Source organism: Colletotrichum orchidophilum (assembly GCF_001831195.1).
Source record: "Colletotrichum orchidophilum strain IMI 309357 chromosome Unknown Scaffold_31.1, whole genome shotgun sequence".
NCBI classification, from domain to species: Eukaryota; Fungi; Ascomycota; class Sordariomycetes; order Glomerellales; family Glomerellaceae; genus Colletotrichum; species Colletotrichum orchidophilum.
In genome coordinates this window covers 296637-315171 of record NW_019172987.1, presented here as the reverse complement: position 1 = coordinate 315171, position 18535 = coordinate 296637, and the positions used below count along the sequence as shown (strand labels likewise).

At 53.4% G+C, this 18535-nt stretch overlaps 6 protein-coding genes across 6 annotated transcripts; 3 read left to right on the top strand and 3 right to left on the bottom strand.

Annotated features, from left to right (window-relative positions):
- Positions 1-1352: 1352 nt before the first annotated feature.
- CORC01_04721 (uncharacterized protein) lies at positions 1353-2985 on the top strand (the record flags this gene model as incomplete). Its single annotated transcript, XM_022616368.1, has 2 exons — positions 1353-2351; positions 2410-2985. The coding sequence occupies 2 exons, from the start codon at positions 1353-1355 to the stop codon at positions 2983-2985; spliced, it is 1575 nt and encodes a 524-aa protein (XP_022477219.1).
- A 1074-nt stretch (positions 2986-4059) lies between these two features.
- On the bottom strand, positions 4060-5524 carry CORC01_04720 (replication factor C; the record flags this gene model as incomplete). The annotated part of the gene is made up of 2 exons (XM_022616367.1): positions 4060-4454; positions 4516-5524. 2 exons carry the CDS (start codon positions 5522-5524, stop codon positions 4060-4062), a joined length of 1404 nt encoding a protein of 467 aa, XP_022477218.1.
- A 731-nt stretch (positions 5525-6255) lies between these two features.
- Positions 6256-7116, top strand: CORC01_04719 (uncharacterized protein; the record flags this gene model as incomplete). Its single annotated transcript, XM_022616366.1, has 3 exons — positions 6256-6475; positions 6616-6792; positions 6896-7116. 3 exons carry the CDS (start codon positions 6256-6258, stop codon positions 7114-7116), a joined length of 618 nt encoding a protein of 205 aa, XP_022477217.1.
- A 196-nt stretch (positions 7117-7312) lies between these two features.
- On the bottom strand, positions 7313-9695 carry CORC01_04718 (uncharacterized protein; the record flags this gene model as incomplete). Its single annotated transcript, XM_022616365.1, has 2 exons — positions 7313-8411; positions 8470-9695. The coding sequence occupies 2 exons, from the start codon at positions 9693-9695 to the stop codon at positions 7313-7315; spliced, it is 2325 nt and encodes a 774-aa protein (XP_022477216.1).
- A 4683-nt stretch (positions 9696-14378) lies between these two features.
- CORC01_04717 (uncharacterized protein) lies at positions 14379-16173 on the top strand (the record flags this gene model as incomplete). The annotated part of the gene is made up of 2 exons (XM_022616364.1): positions 14379-15332; positions 15388-16173. 2 exons carry the CDS (start codon positions 14379-14381, stop codon positions 16171-16173), a joined length of 1740 nt encoding a protein of 579 aa, XP_022477215.1.
- A 216-nt stretch (positions 16174-16389) lies between these two features.
- On the bottom strand, positions 16390-18132 carry CORC01_04716 (lipase; the record flags this gene model as incomplete). Its single annotated transcript, XM_022616363.1, has 1 exon — positions 16390-18132. One exon carries the CDS (start codon positions 18130-18132, stop codon positions 16390-16392), a length of 1743 nt encoding a protein of 580 aa, XP_022477214.1.
- Positions 18133-18535: the final 403 nt, after the last annotated feature.

The window sequence follows — 18535 nt, the reverse complement described above, 5'->3', positions numbered from 1 at the left end:
GCGGACTGCGGAACGAGATACGTACCGGCTCTTGTACGACGCCTAAGGAACCTTACCACGTACCTCACCTTACCTAACGTCAGGTAACCCCGCGAGGCACGTACATACAGAGCGGGTATCCGTACCTACCTTACCGTCCACCTTACCCTTGTCGGTTTCAATTGCCCCAACTCGACCAAGGTTCATTTCATCCCATCCTGAAAGTGAAAGCCAAGCCAAGGACCAAAAGAAACCCACAAATTGTTAAGGACAAAGTTCATTCAGCTCCTCAACCTCGAACAAGACAGTGGGGGCAAGTCCAGCATCTCCAACTCGGCGTAGCCTTCTTTGCGACGGTACCTGACTCTGTCCTCTGTGGCTACATGTCTAAATATACGGATACAGACAAGGTAAGGTAGGTACGGTAAGGTAGGCACGTACGGATACACAACACGCCTCTGGAGGACTGATTGACAGTTAGCTTTGGTCGCTTGGGCGGCAACGTAGCTCGCGAGCCAGCGTCCCGAGGATGGACGGACCGTTTTGGCCCCTCCCTCGTTTGCCTTGTTCTCCTTGTCCTGAACTCTTGCGCTTGGCGCTTGGCTCCCCACGCCATCCATCCATCTCAACCCCATCACCCCTTCTGGGCCCAGCGTGTCCCTCCTCTCGGGTCCGTTTTTATTTTCCTTGCGCACTTTAACTTGGACACGTCTGCTTCACCTCATCTTGCCAGGCCACTGCTTGCCGAAGGCACCCGCGCAGCCTCATGTCTTTCGCTTTTCTCGATTTCCCGCCTTACTCACCTACCCAGTGTTAACTTGCGCAGTTGTTCCAGGTACTTTCCTAAGCTGCCTACCTTGGTGCTTTCCAGGTTCTCACCAAACCACCTACCTCATACCTCAGGCAGGGGTCCAACTCTTCTTTTCTGTGACGGCCCGCCCTCCTCCAGCCTTTCCTACTTCCCATTCCACATTCCAACCAACACTATCTTAAGCTTTGCTGCTTCACATATCCGTACCCTTTGGCTTTGGCGCACCCGTGGCTGAGATACTCCGACCCAGCATATTTTTCCTTACTCTTTGGGCTATTCCCTTCTTTCCGTTCCTCGGCCTCTTTGAAAGTTTTCTCTCTGCCACCCGTATCTTACAACCTAAAATTTCTGGCGACACGCGAGCGCGCGCAATCCGCCAGTTATCCCGACTCGCCAACCTCTGCCGGATTTTTTCTTCTCCACCAGCAAACGCAGCCAGTCGATACCCGATTACCGGTACACGTTTTTGCCTCCGACACTCGAGCCCGGCAACTAACGTCGTCGTCGTCGCCGCCGCCGCCGCCGGCACCCTCTCACCACAAAAGACGACGTGTGTGCTATCATGGGATTGAGCCAAAGACGGAATGACGTTTGTGTAAACCCCAGAGTCGCCATCAATATGTTATCCCGCCGCGCCCTCACAGTTCTCGCCCTCGTTTCCGTCACCGCCGTCATCTTCCTCATCTCCTCGAGGAGACTCGGCGGCGACTGGGCTATCGAAGGCCCCAACTACCACCCCTTCAAAGGCCACAACCCGCCTCCGCCTCCCGGCAGCTCACCCAGTGCCGGCCCCGATGGCCGTCCTCAGCCTCCCTCGCCGCCCCCGACCTACCAAGATGACCACTTCGCGCAGCACAACGTATCGAACCAAGACATTCCGTACCGCCCTCACGACCCCGTCTGCGACACCTTCCCCGATACGAGCAACATCCTCGTCGTCATGAAGACGGGCGCCACTGAGTCCTTCGACAAGGTGCCCACACAGCTCATGACCATGCTCAAGTGTCTGCCCGAATTCCTCATCTTCTCCGATCTCGACCAGACCGTCGCAAACTATCACATTCGGGACAGTCTCGACAAGGTCCTTCCCGAGGCCATGGAAGGTAACCAGGACTTTGACTTATATCGCCGTCAAAAGGCTTGCCAGGCCGATCAGCAGAGCTGCAACAAGCTGGCTGTAAGCAAGGACGAGGGCTGGAATCTCGACAAGTACAAGAATGTCCACATCGCGGAGAAGACCTACCGTATGCGCCCCAACTACGACTGGTACATTTACATCGACGCCGATACCTACGTGCTGTGGCCCACGCTTGTTCAGTGGCTCAAGAACCTAAATCCCAAAAACAAGCACTATCTGGGTAGCGTTACCATGATTCGCAACTTTGTCTTCGGCCATGGCGGCAGTGGCTACATTATTTCCCAGGCGGCTATGCACGACATGATCGCGGATCATGAGGATGTCGGCAACAAGTGGGATGTTCGTGCGAGCAAGGAATGCTGCGGCGACTACATCTTTGCCCTTGCCATGAAGGACAATGCCGACGTGAACGTCCACAACGTAGTGAGTGCCAATCAGCATTTGGAACTGGCGTGAATACTTTCGACTGACCATTTCCCAGTGGCCCACGATCAACGGCGAGAAGCCCTTCACCCTTCCCTATGGCCCTACCCACTGGTGCCACCCCATCGTGACGATGCATCATATGAATGCCGAGGAGATCTCAACCTTTTGGGAATACGAGCACAAGCGCTACGCCGATCCGAGTCTGCCCCAGCCGCCCCCCGTCATGCGCATCAAGGATATTTACCACGAATTCTTTGCGCCCCGTATGCAACCCGAGCGCGCCGACTGGGACAACCTTGCCGATGATCAGTTCTTCCTCGATGAATCAGCGAACAAGCATCAGGATTGGCAACTCAACCGAGCCAAAAAGGAGGACTTGACAAACGAGGAGAAGGTGGCGCACCTTTCCTTTGGGCACTGCCGCAAGGCCTGCGAGACCGACAAGTCCTGCTTCTCGTTTCAATACAAGGACGGCGTCTGTGGTTTCAGTTGGGCGTGGAAGCTTGGCCACCCCGTCAAGCGTGAGTCCACGGACGAGAAGCGCACCATGTCCGGCTGGGCCGTAGAGAAGATCAACACCTGGATCGAGCAACAGGGCGAGTGCGGCCCGGTGAAGTGGCCCGATGTCTGAAGCGGGAACGCGCCAATCATCACCAAGTAGGTGTCGACACCAGAGATTTACGTCGCTGCGAAAGAGCAGCGCTGAGATCCTGCTACAACGCAAGCACAACTGCCATCCAAGGCTTTGAGACCTGACGTATGTTTCACGTGGCGCTATATCCCATGTGCAAGTACGCCAGGGACTTGGATGCGGTAATCTTGGACGTGGCGGGGAAAACATACCCCTCCGTTGGAATTCGCTTGACTCGGAATCTCCTCGCCAGGGAGAAACCAAACCTTTCCCATGGGAGCTGAATTGACCAGGCGTTCGGCTGGCGGTTTGACATTTGTGTAGAACCACAAGCATGTGTACATTTTTCTTCTTTGGGTGTGTGTATATCATTATGACGTTACAGGCGAGGCAAGACTTGGTTTGGAGACGGATTTGGCGTTTGTTTGGAAAAGACGTCTAGGTTTTCAATAGCCGTGGTTTGTAGGCCGCAAAGTAGACCGGTTAGAGTGCGCGGTCGCAGTAGAAGAACCTTGGTTGGTTATTTGACAGTACAAATCAACATTCCGATTCGTAAATTTTCAATCAATACACCTTGACGGTTATCCGTTTCTCTCTTGGCTTTGTTAACATTTTGATGACTCGATCCTGAGTAAGTATCACGGGAGAGTGACGGACTTTTTTGCTTCAACTTGACTCAGATTGAAGACATCGGCGCGCGCGATTTGCCAGTACGCCACAGCCACGGCAGGGCAGGCTTGGCAGGGCAGGGCAGAGAATCAGCAGCGGGTGGCTAAGGATGGCCAGACATTGCATTCCACGGCTGTCTTCCTCGAAGCCAACCCCGACAAGTCGCGGTCCACCCAGCGTTCTGGCACGTAATGCTGTCACTGATTGCACGTGTCCCGAAATTAGCACCGTCTATCCCCTCAGATCAAGTGGGGGTTGGGTGGTGCCGCTTGACCCAGACTAGGCAGAAGACGGCACATCGGCATCCCATCAGAAGCCACTCGGGCCGAGAATCGTGGATGATCATGACTTCGTAAACTACCTGTCCATTTATGCCCCGTCACCGCCCTCTCGTCAGTGACTTGGTTATTTGCTCATTAATTCGGCTCCGCTCCGGATGACGCCCACCACGGCTCCCGTCTGCACTGTCTCGCTGCCGCCGCCGGCTACCCTGTGCTCAATGTCTGCTAGTCCATCAAGCCATTTGATCATAATCTCCGGCTTGACCTCGAGCGTCGCCAGCTGCTCTGCCAAAGCCGTAATAATGTCTGCGAGGGCGAGACCCCGTGACACCTTTAATGTGTTGATCGTGTTCAGGCAAGATGTCACGTCCGTTGTGCTCAGGAGAACGTCCAGAATCTCCTGCACTGCGTCAGGCTGAGGGGCGGCAATGCAGTTGTATATGGTCTCGGTGGAGATGGTCTCCCTCACAATGTCGGCCTCGGCCACCTTGGGTGCGTTCTTGGGTTGCAGCGGTGTACCTGAGTGCTGTCAGTATGCCATGGTAGTCTAGATGTACAACCAGGTAGGTGAGTTACTCACTTGAGGCGTGACATGCCTGGAGTACGTTGAGCGCTCGTCTCATGTCGCCCTTGCTAAGCTTCACCAATGCGTCCGTCGCGTCAGGAATGATCTTGACATGCTCCTCCTCGATGACCTTGTCCACCAAGACTCTAATATCACGCTCCTTCAATGGACTGAATCGGAACCTTGTGCATCTTGATAGCAATGCTGGTGAGAGTTTGTGCGAGTAGTTTGCAATAATGCAGAAGCGCGTGTTGACGGTGTACTTCTCCATGATGCGGCGCAGCGCCATCTGGGCCGTATTCGTCATGGCATCGGCCTCGTCGAGGATGATGAGCTTGTACGACGCCATTCCGCCGCCGCTACCCGACTTGGTCGAGGGCCCGAGGGTAAAGATTTGTTTTGTCGAGGCAAAGGTCTTGATCTGCTCGCGGACGACGTCGATTCCGCGATCGTCTGAGGCGTTGAGTTCGAGGACCATCTGCCGCATGTTCTCGGTGCCGTAGATGCGTCGAGCCAGAGCAAGAATCGTCGAGGTCTTGCCGGTTCCCGGAGGCCCGTAGAGGAGGAGGTGGGGGAGGCGGTTTGAGTCGACAAACTTGTTAATCGTGGTGAGGATATCCTGGTGGCCGGAAACGTCGTTTAGGCTCACTGGGCGGTACTTTTCAACCCATGGCAGACTGTCTTCAGCTTCGACGGGGAGGTTGGCGGCGCTGCGCTTGCCCTGCTTGGTGTCCGAGGAAAAGGTAATGTCCTTAGACACAGGAACATCGACATCCATCTCATCTTCGAAGTCAGACATGTTGGCTGTGGTGCGGGGAAGGCTAATGAGGGATGTGCGGGGATGCGAAGTGGTGGAAGTCTGCCAGAGTTGCAAGCCAGAGATCTCGACGTGATGCATCTGCTTGGGAGACGCGTCGCAAACGCGTAGCAGGATCTGGATGCACGTGACCACTTCAGCTTCGCCAGTGGATGCCCCACCACTTAGGTAATATGCCTCCGGCAAAACTGCCGACAGCTTTGGCATTATGTAAGCGGAACAACTTATCCAGGCCACGGGCCACGGGCCCCGGGCCTCCTCCATCGACCTACCTTATGTTGGAACTTCTTGCCTCTCCTCGAGGCCAAGGGGGGCTGACCCCGTCTTGATTTGGGCTTCAATCAACGTCAGCCTGCAATGAATTTTCCCTTTGGTCTCGGGAGCGAGTGCCGCGAGATCGTGTAGGCACGTCATGTTTGTCTGACTGTCAGACTTTAGCTTCACTCTTGCTATTGGACATGGATAAGAAACTTGGTTGTTTGTCTCGACCTTCCTCTTCCATCTCGCACAGAAGCACTCTCGAGCATGGTTGGATGACCAGAGCAACCTACGTATTGATGAGACACCTCCGCCCTCCGCGCAGAAGAGGTGTTCGTGGGGTACGGAAGCACTAGCTCGCATTCGAGTCAAGGACTTTCGGTGGACGCCGTCTAGGGGTGCGTTTGCACCCCGCTGTCCACATCCTATTAGTCGGCCTCGGCCTCGGAGTCGTGCCATGCCTTGGCCATAAGTGCCGACCTTGAAATACTGGGCTGATTCCTTCAACGTCAAAGGCCAACTTCGTCTCATTTCTCCCACCCGAACCGTCTCACCAGCCGTTGAGCCTCACTAGCATCCATTTCTCCGCGGTTCCTCCTCTTCCTTCTTGGCATCTGATCTGTTGTTCGCTCTGACGCTCATTCTTTCCGTCCCCAACGTCACCGGCAATCTCCCTTTCAATGGCGGCGGCACCCGTCTTCGTCGAGCCGGCCAGGCCAGAAGACGCTCCCGCCATTGCCGAAATTTTCCTCAAGTCTTTCAACGGTGACTTCTTCCAGACCATGTTTCCCCAGAACGAATACGGCCGGGCTTACGTGACCGACGCCTACAAGCAGTTCATGTTCTCCAAGGAGCACGGTTCCCAAGAGGGCCAGGTTTCTGTTGTCAGAAACGAGAAAGGTAGCCAAACTCCACGACATCACCGACTCTGCCGGCTGTCCGAATCCCGATCTTGCCAGCCCCTACCGGACTTCGGACTCCGCTGAGTCGTCGCCAATCTATGCATTCGTAGCGTTTGACTGACAGCTGTCCTGTTCAAGGAGAGCCTGTGGCCACCACCCTTATCTGGATTATCCGCCCCGAAGACAACGGAACCTGGTCGTGGCGCAAACGATGGCCGTCCGCCAATGCAGGGCAAAAAGATGAGCTACTTGACGAGTTCTTCTCCGACATGGCGTCTCAACACAACCGCGTCATGGGCAAGAACCCTCATGTTTGTATGTCATCTTCGAGCTCGACCAACCGGTTCACTCACCACGACCAAGCTTCCCGATTGCCATCCTTCCGGCCGCCCACCCGCAACCGCTAACCAGATGTCAGACTTTGAACTGATATTCACCGATCCGGCATACCTTCGAAGAGGCTATGCTAAAGCTCTCCTTCAAAGAGGGACCGAGATCGCAGATGAGATGGGCTACCCAATGTATCTCGACGCTGAGGCATACATTGTTGACCTCTACTCCCGAGCGGGCTTCGCGATTATGACTAATGCAGGCCAGTCGTCACACATGATTCCCATGATGAGGCCAGCCAAGGATTAACGAGTGGATACGGCATGGCTGTCAACATTTGATTCATTCTTCTTTCTCATATGTCATTGCTTCCGGCGTGAAAGCCCGCCATCAGTGGAGTGTAATCATGATATGTGATGTGGCTAGTATACATCAGACGGACGCCCAAGCGGCTCCCGTTCGCAACTCGCTCGCTTCGCTCTCAATGCTTCACTTTCTTTGTCCTTCACCGTCTCAAGTCTTGGCTTCTCATGCCCTCCTTCTCGTTTCCGTAAGGCGGCGATGCACCCCAATACTGCTGATACCCCACATCGGCCCTAGCGTCGTACGCTTGCCCATTGTCAAACTGAGAATACATGGACGGCCTCGTAGGGCGTCTAGGCGGCGGCGGCAACTCTGGCTCACCCATCTGGGCATACATGTCCGGAATATCTGGGTACGCCGACGGTGTTCTGGGCAGCCGCGGAGGCCGGTTGATAGCGTCGATGAGCGTTTGCCTTCTGGTGACTCTCTTCGGCCTCTCTGGCAACGTTGCGTCCTCGGCGTTGGAGCCAGATGACGTTTCGTCTAATCCTTCTCCTCCGGCTTCCTTCTTCTCCTTATCCTTCTCGGCGTTCTTGGTGGCGAAGAAGATGGTAAATACCATCTCCATGTCTTCTGGACCCTTTCTCTCACGCATAATCTGGTGTGGTACCTCCAAATCGTCAATGAGCCGCTCAATCTCTTCAACCGAGTAGCTACCCTTGTCCCTGTCGCCGGAGTAGTCCCCGGGCCCGCTAGCTCCATTGGGGATGTGGAACCGGAGGTCAACTCGCATGACAGCATAGAGGGCGACAACGATGAGCTCAAAAAAGAAACCGGTAGTGTAGAACACCGCTTTGCCATAGATGACGCTCGGGGTTGCTCCTGGTAATTCCTTATTGAAGACGGCAAACAGACGGATAGATTGTCCGGTGATCAAGAGAAACGATCCCAGGTAGAGAAGAGCAACCTTGACCCTCTGTGAGCCAGAACCAAACTTCTCAGGTTTAGGGCCTGGCACAGACAGGCATCCGCTCACAACAAGGACAGGAAAGGTGGAGAGAAAGGTGTTCCATGAACTTCCGAATTTGAGCAGTTCGTCAGTCGTCTCCAGACGATCCACGTTGCCGACGCTGAAGAAGGCGACAATTGTCGACGTCATGTTGAGGAGGATGAAAGCTGGAACCGAGAAGAGCAAGATCAAGCTGAACTGGCTGAACGCGGTGCACCATCCTGCCTTGGGGTGGATTGAGCGTAACAGACGCTGCGCGAAGAAGATATTAACAGCAAACAGAAGGGCAGCACTTTGCAATATGTTAGCAAAACGTTCATTACGACAGCGGCTCGGACCACTTTACATACCCTCCATTTTCAGTGATCAACGCCAGCAATACAACCCCTCTCGTCGACACAATCGACCAGGTAATCCGGAAGATGCAAGTCACCGTTCGGATCATACAGAAGTCGAAGACAATATCCGAGATTAGGAACTTGTGGCCACGCTTGGCGTTCCTCCGGTAGATGGTCAAGTGAACGTAGGCCCCAAGCATGAATAGTACCATGAACATAATGGTGACGGGCAAGTCGATATTCTTGTTCGGTATACCACCTGGAAACGCACCACTCGCCGGATCGGGCGGCCCCATGGGAGGACCACCTGGAGGGCCAGCCTGAGCCTGAGGGTTGGGGTTCGGATTGGGCGAGCCACCCCTCTCTGGACCCGGGGCATCCATGGGGTTGAGAACTGGCGGTGGTGCCGGTGAAGGTGAGGCAGCAGCCAACGGGGCCGTGATATCTGGTGTTGGTTTTGATGGTGATGATGGTTGTGCCGGCACTACTAATGGGGCGGGGATTACAAGAGGCACCGCATTCGGTCCTGGACTTTTAGCCGCAGGAGGTGGCCGAGATGGAGGTCTCGGTGGTTCAACTTGTTTAGGGGGTGTTTGGGGTTGTATTTGCTTCGGCAGTGAAGGGGGTTGGACCTGGTATGGCGGCAGTAAAGGTTGAACTTGCTTCGGGGGTGAAGGAGCTTGTATCTGTCTTGGTGGTGCGGGAGGTTGAATTTGCCTCGGTGGCGGCGAAGGCTGGATTTGCTTTGGAGGAGATAGAGGCTGTACCTGCTGAGGAGGTGACAGCGGAGGTGCTTGCTTTGGAGGAGGTGGTAGAGGAGGCGGTGGTGGAGGTGGAAGAGGAGGCGGTGGTGGCGGCGGCGGTCGTATGGTTTGTGTAACAGTGATATATGACGGCGCAGCGGTCTTTATCTGGGTGTACACAACATAATTGGTCTCAACAATGACTTGTGGAAGTTGAAGCTGACCAGCAAGCGGCGGGACACCCGCTTTTGCTATTGAGGGGTTTTGAGAGGCCAAAGTTGCTAGTGCTACGGCCGGCGCGGCAGGTCTCCGTGGATTTGACAGTGGTGTTGATGACAACGGTGTTGCTGCTGGCTTTGGTACGGATGCTGCCACCTGTGCAAGCTGAAGTGCTGGTGATGTAGAAACCTGTGCCGCCTTGGCTGCCTCCGCGACGACGAAGTTGAAAGATATAAGAGGAGCCGCGGCAGACAGTAAACCGGCAAGACCGGCCATGGTTGCTTTTAAACGTGAGGCACGATGCCTCTTTTGCTCAAGTGTTTGCCGAATCAGGGATATGGACGGGGAGTCGACTTTTGGAGACAGCCGGAGTTAGACGATGTTGAAAGGGGAAGGCAAGCCAGATAGGAAACAAGCAAATGCGGGTAAGAAGTCTCAAGTGAGTCCCTATGTGTGAGAAGCCTTAAACGGACTTGAGTCAATGGTCGGGGTGGACAGAGTCCCAGACTGCATTGCGGCTCACGTAGTGGCGAGCTGCATGTATGGAATAGGCAAGCGGGCCTCCCCGTAGCAGTGGACTGACCAAGAGATTGGGCAGGCTGCTTTGTAAAACGCTGACGACCTTCTGCGGGATTCCGGACTTGAAGAGTGCCGCAATGGGCATACCCAGATAGGCCAGTAGGGGCAGTAGGGCTGATGGGTTCTAACGGCAAGGCGTACGCAGATCGGGTTCGTCGATTAGGAAGAGAGTCCGGCTTTCCGCTTCTTGTGACGTGTTGATTATGACGAAAGACTATGCTGGATGACTGTACTCGAAAATTTCAAACGGCGGCGTTTCGTCCGCGGGTATTCGACTTTTCAAAAGCAGAAAGCAATGTTTGGGTATCTCGATTCGGTGTCGCTTCGTTCAACGATGTGGCACTTTTTCTTGTTTTCTTGTTCGAAAAAGAAGGATTAAGAATAGGAAACGGTTTTTGGCGTCAGCGAGACCCTTATTAGAATCAACTTCGCCGCAGCTCATCCCAACCATCTCGTCTCTGCGCTCCATCCTCCTCGCCATTTCTCCTCCTCTTCCCCTCTACAGACTCCTTTCCCGACTCCGGATCACTCACAGCTGGTTCTCTGCGACGTTGGGCGAGTTTTCAGTAGCGGGCCGGTATTAGGACAGTATTGAGGTGTGTTTGCAGACTTTCCGCCGACTTGCCCTCTCAGGCAAGTCGTCGGAGGAAGTTCGTTTCAGGCGCTGTTGGGGAATAACGAATGATTTCCCTTTTGGGACGAGGAAACGGTGCTCTCAGCAGAGAGTGGTCCCCAACTAGGCAACTCAGCTGAGGAGATGGCTTTTCGTCTCGTCTTTTACAATTGTCTTGCCTGTCGCCACCTGTCTCTTGCTGTCTCTTGTAGTGTCCAGCCTGCGTGGGCTGTCTGTTCGCACCCCGAGGCATGCGACTCACTGGGACCCATCCTGACGGGTCTGTCAGCTCAATATGGCAACTGGCTGTCATTTATGTGTCTGCCGTTGACCATCCCGTCATCACTCTACGCCGTTCGATGATGCGAGCAATGCGAGTCCGACCTGATGTTGCGGCTGATTCCCCATCTCCAGGCTTCATGCTGGCTACTGAGCCCTACCTGGTTCTCCTCAATGGGCACTATTGAAGTAATTTAGACAACAACTATCCATGCCTTCCGTGTAGATCCCAACGTATTTTGCAACGCCTCGTGCTTCCTACAATACCGGCCGTTGTCCCAGCGAGCAACCTTTTGTTTTTTTTTTTTCTATGCGTAGAGGTGGCCAGGTTGGAATGAGCTTGGCCCACACCCTATTCAGACGTAAAGAAGTAAAGCACCGATCAGTGTACGGATGTATCAGGACTTTACCCAGGTTGGTGTTTATTCTGTTGGTGTGCCATGTCAAGATGTCTGATCTTGCGAGAGAAGCTTTTCTGCTTGACAGCATCTGCTCCTCCCGCGATGGTTGACAGGCGCATCGGCCTCGATGATCTTCCCGCATCCTGCAAAGGTTTAGACGTAGGTGGGTGGTATTAAAGATCCAGAGAGCTTCGGAAATGTTTAGGATCCCACCTTGGCCGTGCGGCCGGAGAGTTTGCTTCCAGATTAAGAGCAGATGGCATCGGTCTCGGTAAACTGGTAATTCCATCAGGGCGGGATTTGATGACTCTGCCCGCTGATGAAAGCATCGTAACACCATGCCTGCGTCGATCTGCCCTGAGCCATCATCAAGCTTAAATCTTGCAGGCTGCGGATCGCCATGTGGTCATTGCACACCCGCTGTCGGTAAGGAAACGCGGGCTTGCACACGTGTGCTGGGCGGAGGCCGCTTAGCTATATGATCGTCCACTAAGCCCCCCCTAACCCTGACAGCTGCCGCACGGCAACTCCTTTTGGTTTCGTGCTGCGATAACTTAAAATGTTTCCAGGGCAGCGGATGGCGGAGTTGGGATTCGGAGGTGGTATTGGTGTCCACCATACCCGAACTCCTCTTTTCATCCCCTCAGCATGTCCGCTGGGAAGGGCCCAAGGTGGTCATTGGAGATTGTGAACATTGGTGTTGGGGATGTGGGATTAAATGTGCAGTTGTTGCGCCTGCTCTACCGGTGGGAAACCAACAGCAAAACTCTCAAAAAGAGCCTTTCCGTCGCCATTTGTTCCCAAGGCATACCCTAGTCTCTAGCCAAATCTTGGAACTTCCTGCGCAAGATGGTCCGCGGCTAAATGACGTCTTTCCTCGGTTCTTCCTGGGGAAAACCACACGATGTCGATGCACGACGTTTGCCAGCGTGGGCTATTGGCCGATCCCAAGTCCGCTCCTCTGATCCGTATTCCGGCTACGGCTGGGACGGCTCACTCCGTCCACCATCTACTGCGATTCGGGTTTCGGGAACGAGCACCTGCTACCCGAGTCAGCAGAGTTTACAAACTGAGAGAGACGGGAGCCCGTAGGCACTACAGGAGCGTTGAGGATCAGTGAGAGGTTCTGACGGACCGATCAGTATGTCCTATCAGATTCTGTCGTTTCGACTATAACCAGTTGACTAGTAATTATGGTAGAGAGCCTTGAAGTGAAAGCCGCTCCCAGCCCAAATTCATGGTCTTCAGTCTATTGTCTCGCACGTTTCCCCACAGGCTCTCGAATACGCGTAAATGAAAAAAAAAAAAAAAAAACGCTCATTGGCCCCTGATACATGCGAGTAGATGGTCTCATAAGTCCGGCGGGACTCTAGATGTTGATCCACGGCATTCACTTAGCTCCATCTGTTTGGTCAGATGTAGCCCATCCATGACAAGTACAGTATCGGCCGTTTATTTCGTATTGGAACAATTCGTTCACGAGATGATCTCTGCTATCGTCCTAATGGAAAGAATCTGGCCGTTGATAGAAGCGCGTTGGGATGAATATCCGGAGGGCTGGAGAACACCACCACCTCTGGTGGTGTTCCATCAACTCGGATTCTCTTCACAGACTCAGTTGGGCAACCACAGAGAGAGAGAGAGAGAGAGAGAGAGGAAGAGACAGGTACCGAGACCAAGGATCTTCTGCAGGCTGTCACGTCATGTCAGGGAGGAAACCAGACTCGCGGGTGAACGCGTCAGTTTGGTTTATCAGACGATGGCTGCGAAATGCGAAGGCTTGAATGACTGGGAGCTCGTTCCGAGAGCGATGGTAACACCATTGTATCCGTCGGGTTTTGTACGAGAATGCCGAGAAAAGGCCATGACCTGTGGGCCGTATTCGGGGCGGCATGGGCTACACACAGAGCCTTTGCCCCTCCAAAGTCATCCGACGGTCCTCTTATTTGGGGGACATCATCTTCGTCAGATGAATGAACTTGCTCGTTTCGGAGCAAGCTACAGCCCAACTGCCAGTTTTAATCGTCATAAAATCAGACTAAGCTCATTGCCAATGTGGTGTCATTCTAACAGCCAAGTCGCATGCCTTGCCGAGCTTAATGGATCCGCAAGATGACTAGCAGGTTCGGCAACGAAGAAACGATCAGAGACGTAATTGAAATGAAATATCTCAAGCCAATAGCTTCCGGTGAGAGTTCCTCAATGATCTTCATTCAAAAACTTCTTGGTCAGGAGCAGATGCCCTGAGAGCTGCCGAAATGGATGGCCAGCGTCCAAACCGGCAGGCTTCTAGAAGACGGGGACACAAACGGCGCCAGACCTGTTTGGGTGTTTTCATGCGTAGAGTGATAGGTGACTGGGTTTCAGAAACTCCAGTTGTCTTCGCAAAGTTCGCATGGAGTTCCGGTTTCACTCCCTTCAGCTGCCGCGACGCTTGGGCTTACCGTTTCGTCTGATGTTATTGCTGCGCATCTTGACAACAACAATTCGCATTCGCTCAGGCCGCCGACGGGGAGGCATGCCGACATGTGCTGACAGGTCTTATCCAAGGTTCGACTGTCGGGTTTGACGGTTGGCCGAACAAACTTGTGCAATAGGTCGAACCCCAAAACGGCTGCCATCGAAGGAAGCATTATTCTCCGGCTCCCATTTCTACGGTTGCCCATCCTCCCCAAACCTGACTCGCAACATCATCTCTTGAGCTAGATGCCTTGTAACCTGCGTCGCTGCTGATTGTCACAAAAGCAAGCGGGGCGAGTTTTAGAGTTGAAACATATCATCTTCCTTGTGCGGCTTCTTCCATCTTGCGTCGACGGTGAGCAGTCCGTTCCCGACGTTCATCAACAGCCGCCCTCGGCCGCGTCTGATACGAGGCGGGTTCTGTCTGCCCATTTTCCTTTTATGTCTTAGGGAAGCACGTCCGCCCCTCTCACTCCTCTTCGAATTTCCTACTTTGATAGGGGGTTTCGCCCACATGACACAAACCCTTTCGAAACCTGAACTGCCAACTGGCCGTGGATCGCGCATAGGACACTCCACGAGGAAAGCAACAGTACTACCGTACCATTAACCTCTCTGCCTTCAAAGATGGTCAATACGGGTCACCCGAGCAGGGCATGCAAGCTCTGTCGCGCGAGGAGGATCAAGTGTGACGAAACTAAGCCCTTTTGCCTCAAATGCGCCAAGTCGAAAAGAGTCTGCCCAGGCTATCGGGATGCATTCGAGATCAACCTTCGCGATGAGACTCAATCAACCATCCGCAAGGCGAAGTCGGCCGCGTTACGCAAGGCTATTCGGGAGGGTCGCGCGACGGAGCAGGATGCGGAAGACGAATGCCAAAATCAACCACAGGTGATGGAATGGACACCGCCAGCAGCACCGCCTCCACGAAAACAGCACATCATTCCAATTACAGAGGACGATTGGTTTGACAGGTACTCAAATTCGTCCTCTTCTGAAGCCTCGCCTTCCATGTCGTATGCCTCTTCGCTGTCGTACATTAGCAATCAGGCGCCCGACGCGTTCGTTTCGTTCAAAGACATCGAAGGGGGAACATATGGCATGCCGCACACCTTGCAGACACCTCTCGACCAACAAGCGACATGCTACTTCCTGGCAAATTACGTGCTTGCCCCTCCAACCGGAATTGGCAGGGGAATCCTCACATTCGTCCTGCCTCTGCTGAATATGCCCAGCTACCAAGCGTCTCCTCTTCAATCAGCCTTTTCAGCTGTGTCAATGGCTGCTCTGGCCGGTAGGCCAAATTCGCGACGGTTATCCTCGATGGCCCATCTTCACTATAGCAAAGCGTTAGAGGACTTGACTCGAGCTATGCAAGATAAGATTGCTGTCAGGCAGGATACCACGCTTGCCTCGGCAATCCTCTTGGCCTTTTACGAAGGACTAGTCTCTGACGACGTTGAAATGTCTGGGTTCAAGAAACATATCTCTGGGGCGACTGCGATAGTCAAACTACGTGGGCCGCAACAAACGCACTCTGGCGTTGGCTTGAGCATGTTTGAATTTGTTCGGGCGACATCGGTACGTCGTTTTCCCACAGGCGATTCTACGGCGGGTCATCTAACGCGTAAAACAGGTCCGGCAATACACCTTCTTTGCAAATATTTCTTTGGAAGACTTGACTTGGTGGGCGCGGCAAGCAGTCTGCGACACTGTCGGTCACCAAGCTTTGGTACTAAACCTCCAAACGACGCTCATCCGTGGCGAGGCCGACAGTTTGTTGAAGGGAGCACGAACAACTGATAAGATTGACAAGGCCTTGAAGCTTCTCCAAAGAGCTCGGAAAATGGACGACGATCTTGGCGTATGGTTCGACAAATGTCCACCAGCATGGAGGAAAGTCATCTCAGGATCAGCTGCGGAGGTGCCAGAGGACAAGATCGGCTTCGTTTCGGCGTTTCCGGGAACGATTTATGACTACCCGAACGTGTGGGCAGCCGGAAAGCACATCAATACTCACGTATCTCGACTTCTCCTGAACCAGGTCGTTGTCCGCTGCATTGCTTGGGTCTGCGCACCGAGCGACCATACTCTGACAAAAGAATACATTGACGCCAACCGGATTGGAACCGAGCAAGTTGCGGACATCATCTCGAGCACTCCGTACTTTTTCGGATGGACCGGCGATTCTCTTAGTACTCCATACTTCCCATGCGGGACATCTGAGATGCCCAAAGGCCTAGCTGGTGTTTCTTGTATGTGGCCGTTGTTGGCTACCGGATCGAGTCGTTTCGCAACTAGAAAACAACGGATATACGTCAAAGCCCGTCTTGCAAAAATTGCAGACGAAATGGGCATCCGTCAAGCCGACGTTTTTTCAAAGGTGAGTAGTTTAATCTCACTCAATCGTTTCAACCACTGACGAAATCTCGCAGCAAATCATGTTAGGGTCACCGGAACCAGACCCAGTCAACAGTTATTGTCCTGATACATATCTCCATTTACGTACATAGCTTAGCTTTGGCAATACCCCTTTCGCTTTCGATAGAAAAAATCCGTCAAAGAAGAAGAAACAGACCGACCACGCTTGACGTGTACGCTTGATGTACCTGAGTACTGCTTGGGAGTGCCCGAGACGTCAAAGAGACCAACGCGGCAGTACATCCGAATTGTCCCGGAAATTCAGTGATTGCATATTGTCGTAGATGAATCTATAGCTTTCATTCCGGAAGTCATCTTTGAGGTAATCTGTTCGATCATTGAGAAACCAGAGTAGCTGCTGGTCCTGACCCCATTCCGGCCATTGCGCGAAACCACTCAATCCGACATTGGGATCTAGGTTGTGGAGGAAATTAAGGTAGTAAGTCCGAGTACTCTGCCGTGCAAAAGTGGGAAAGACTCCGAGAAAGACTTGCAGGATATCTGAAGCGTGGAATGTACCAATGACTGGAGTACCGTAATTATAACTGTTCAAATATGACCAGGCTGGGACATCCGGGTGATTTGCCTTGGCTACAGATAAGAACGAGCGGCGCGCCAAAGTGAACACAAGGTCACCAAGAATGGCGGCTCTGCGTTTGAAGCCAGGATAGATCTCGTTGAAGATCCCTGTCCGAAAGGGACTCCCTGCAGATATGAGAGGATCGTATGCGTCGACGAGGGTGGTCAACTGGGCCATTGAGGCATTGTGAAAGTATAGCTCCGAAAGGTAGTTGACCAGGTGAGACGCTGTCAAGACCAGAGGCTGGAAAAGTGCAAATAACGTCCCCTCGTCCTCTTGGTTGCCGATAATCATGGGCACTGCTGCATATCGTCCGTCTCTTGCCAGAATATCAGGGCTATCTACGAGTGCCGTACCGTCGGGTCTAGGAACGTAAGACAGGGCAAGAGCTTCGTATGAGAGGATGCCGGGCACCGCCGTTGATGCTCGCAGGTAGGTTTCGTAACTTACGCTGCGGAGGCAATCCAAGGCACTGGCTGATCCTTGGCAACCAGCTGCCTTTACGACCGCATCAAAGACGGCTTGGCCCTTTGGGCAGTCGACTGGATCAGCTGGGATAACACTGCCAGAGTTCATGATAGCCCCTCGAAATAGAGGTCTACCTTTGTAAGTATTGTTGCCGTCATAAAGTGCCATCTGGTCGAAAACGGATATTGCGCCAGCGGATTCTCCCCAAATTGTCACTTTATCGGGATCACCTCCAAAGGCAGCAATATTATCGGCAACCCATTCCAAAGCCTGGCGTTGGTCCAATAGTCCCAAGTTGGCTGAGCCATCCTCCAGGATATCGCGACCAGACAAGAACCCGAAACCTCCCAATCGATAGTTGACACCAACAAAGATGAAGGGACGGCCCATGTCTGCCCCATCGCGCACAAAGCTTGCCCCGTTGTATGAGGACGTTGACCCGAACTCGAAGCCACCGCCAAAAATCCAAAACAAGACTGGGAGTTTCGCATTGGACGATGTGCCGGAAGGACGCTGGACTGTGACCGTCAAGCAATCTTCTTGGCCGGTGATGGGTTGGAATATCGGGAGCGTAAGGAGTGAGCCAACAACATCAAGAAGAATGTTCCGGCTGTCGGTTGACAAGAGGAACTGGGGACATGCCGCCGCGGTTCCTGTGGCGTCAAAGTTGCCCAGAGAGGTCGCTAGTCTTTGAGGAGGTCTCAAGCGAAGCTGACCAGTGGGCGGTTCTGCATAAGGGATGCCGGAGAAAGAGTCAACGGAGCCGAAAGATCGTCCAACGAGAGTTCCGGCCGGGGCATTTACTGTGGCCGGAGCAGCACGAGGTTGGTGGTCATGATGCCCAGGATTGCCCGCTGACTGATGCGCCAGAATGAGAAAGATAGCTGAAGCTGATTTCAGAAAAGCCTTCATGGTGTTCTAGGTGTTCAGGAGAGAAAAGATAAGGGCGAGAATAACGCCAAGAATATAAGTCGAAAAAATCAACCGTGTCGCGAGCGATGCTTATTAGTTAAGGCGATCAATCTCAGGGGGGAATCATCTCGGCCGAGGAAGAGAAGGGAGAAATCCTCTTCGCCCAGTTTTTACTCATCTGGAGAGTGCAAGACTTGGTCTCGGAGACCGCTCGCATCAAACGGCGCTCCCGTTTATTGATTCGGCCTTGACATAATATTTTCAGTTCAAGCGTGAACGAAGAACTGTCTTGTCACGACTGTCTCTGGATTTCGAGCACGTGAAGGTGTCAAGGATCCAATAGTCCAGGGCGGATGCAAAAGGTGTGGTGGGACTAGTCTGCAGTGACAGGAGGAAAAGGAAG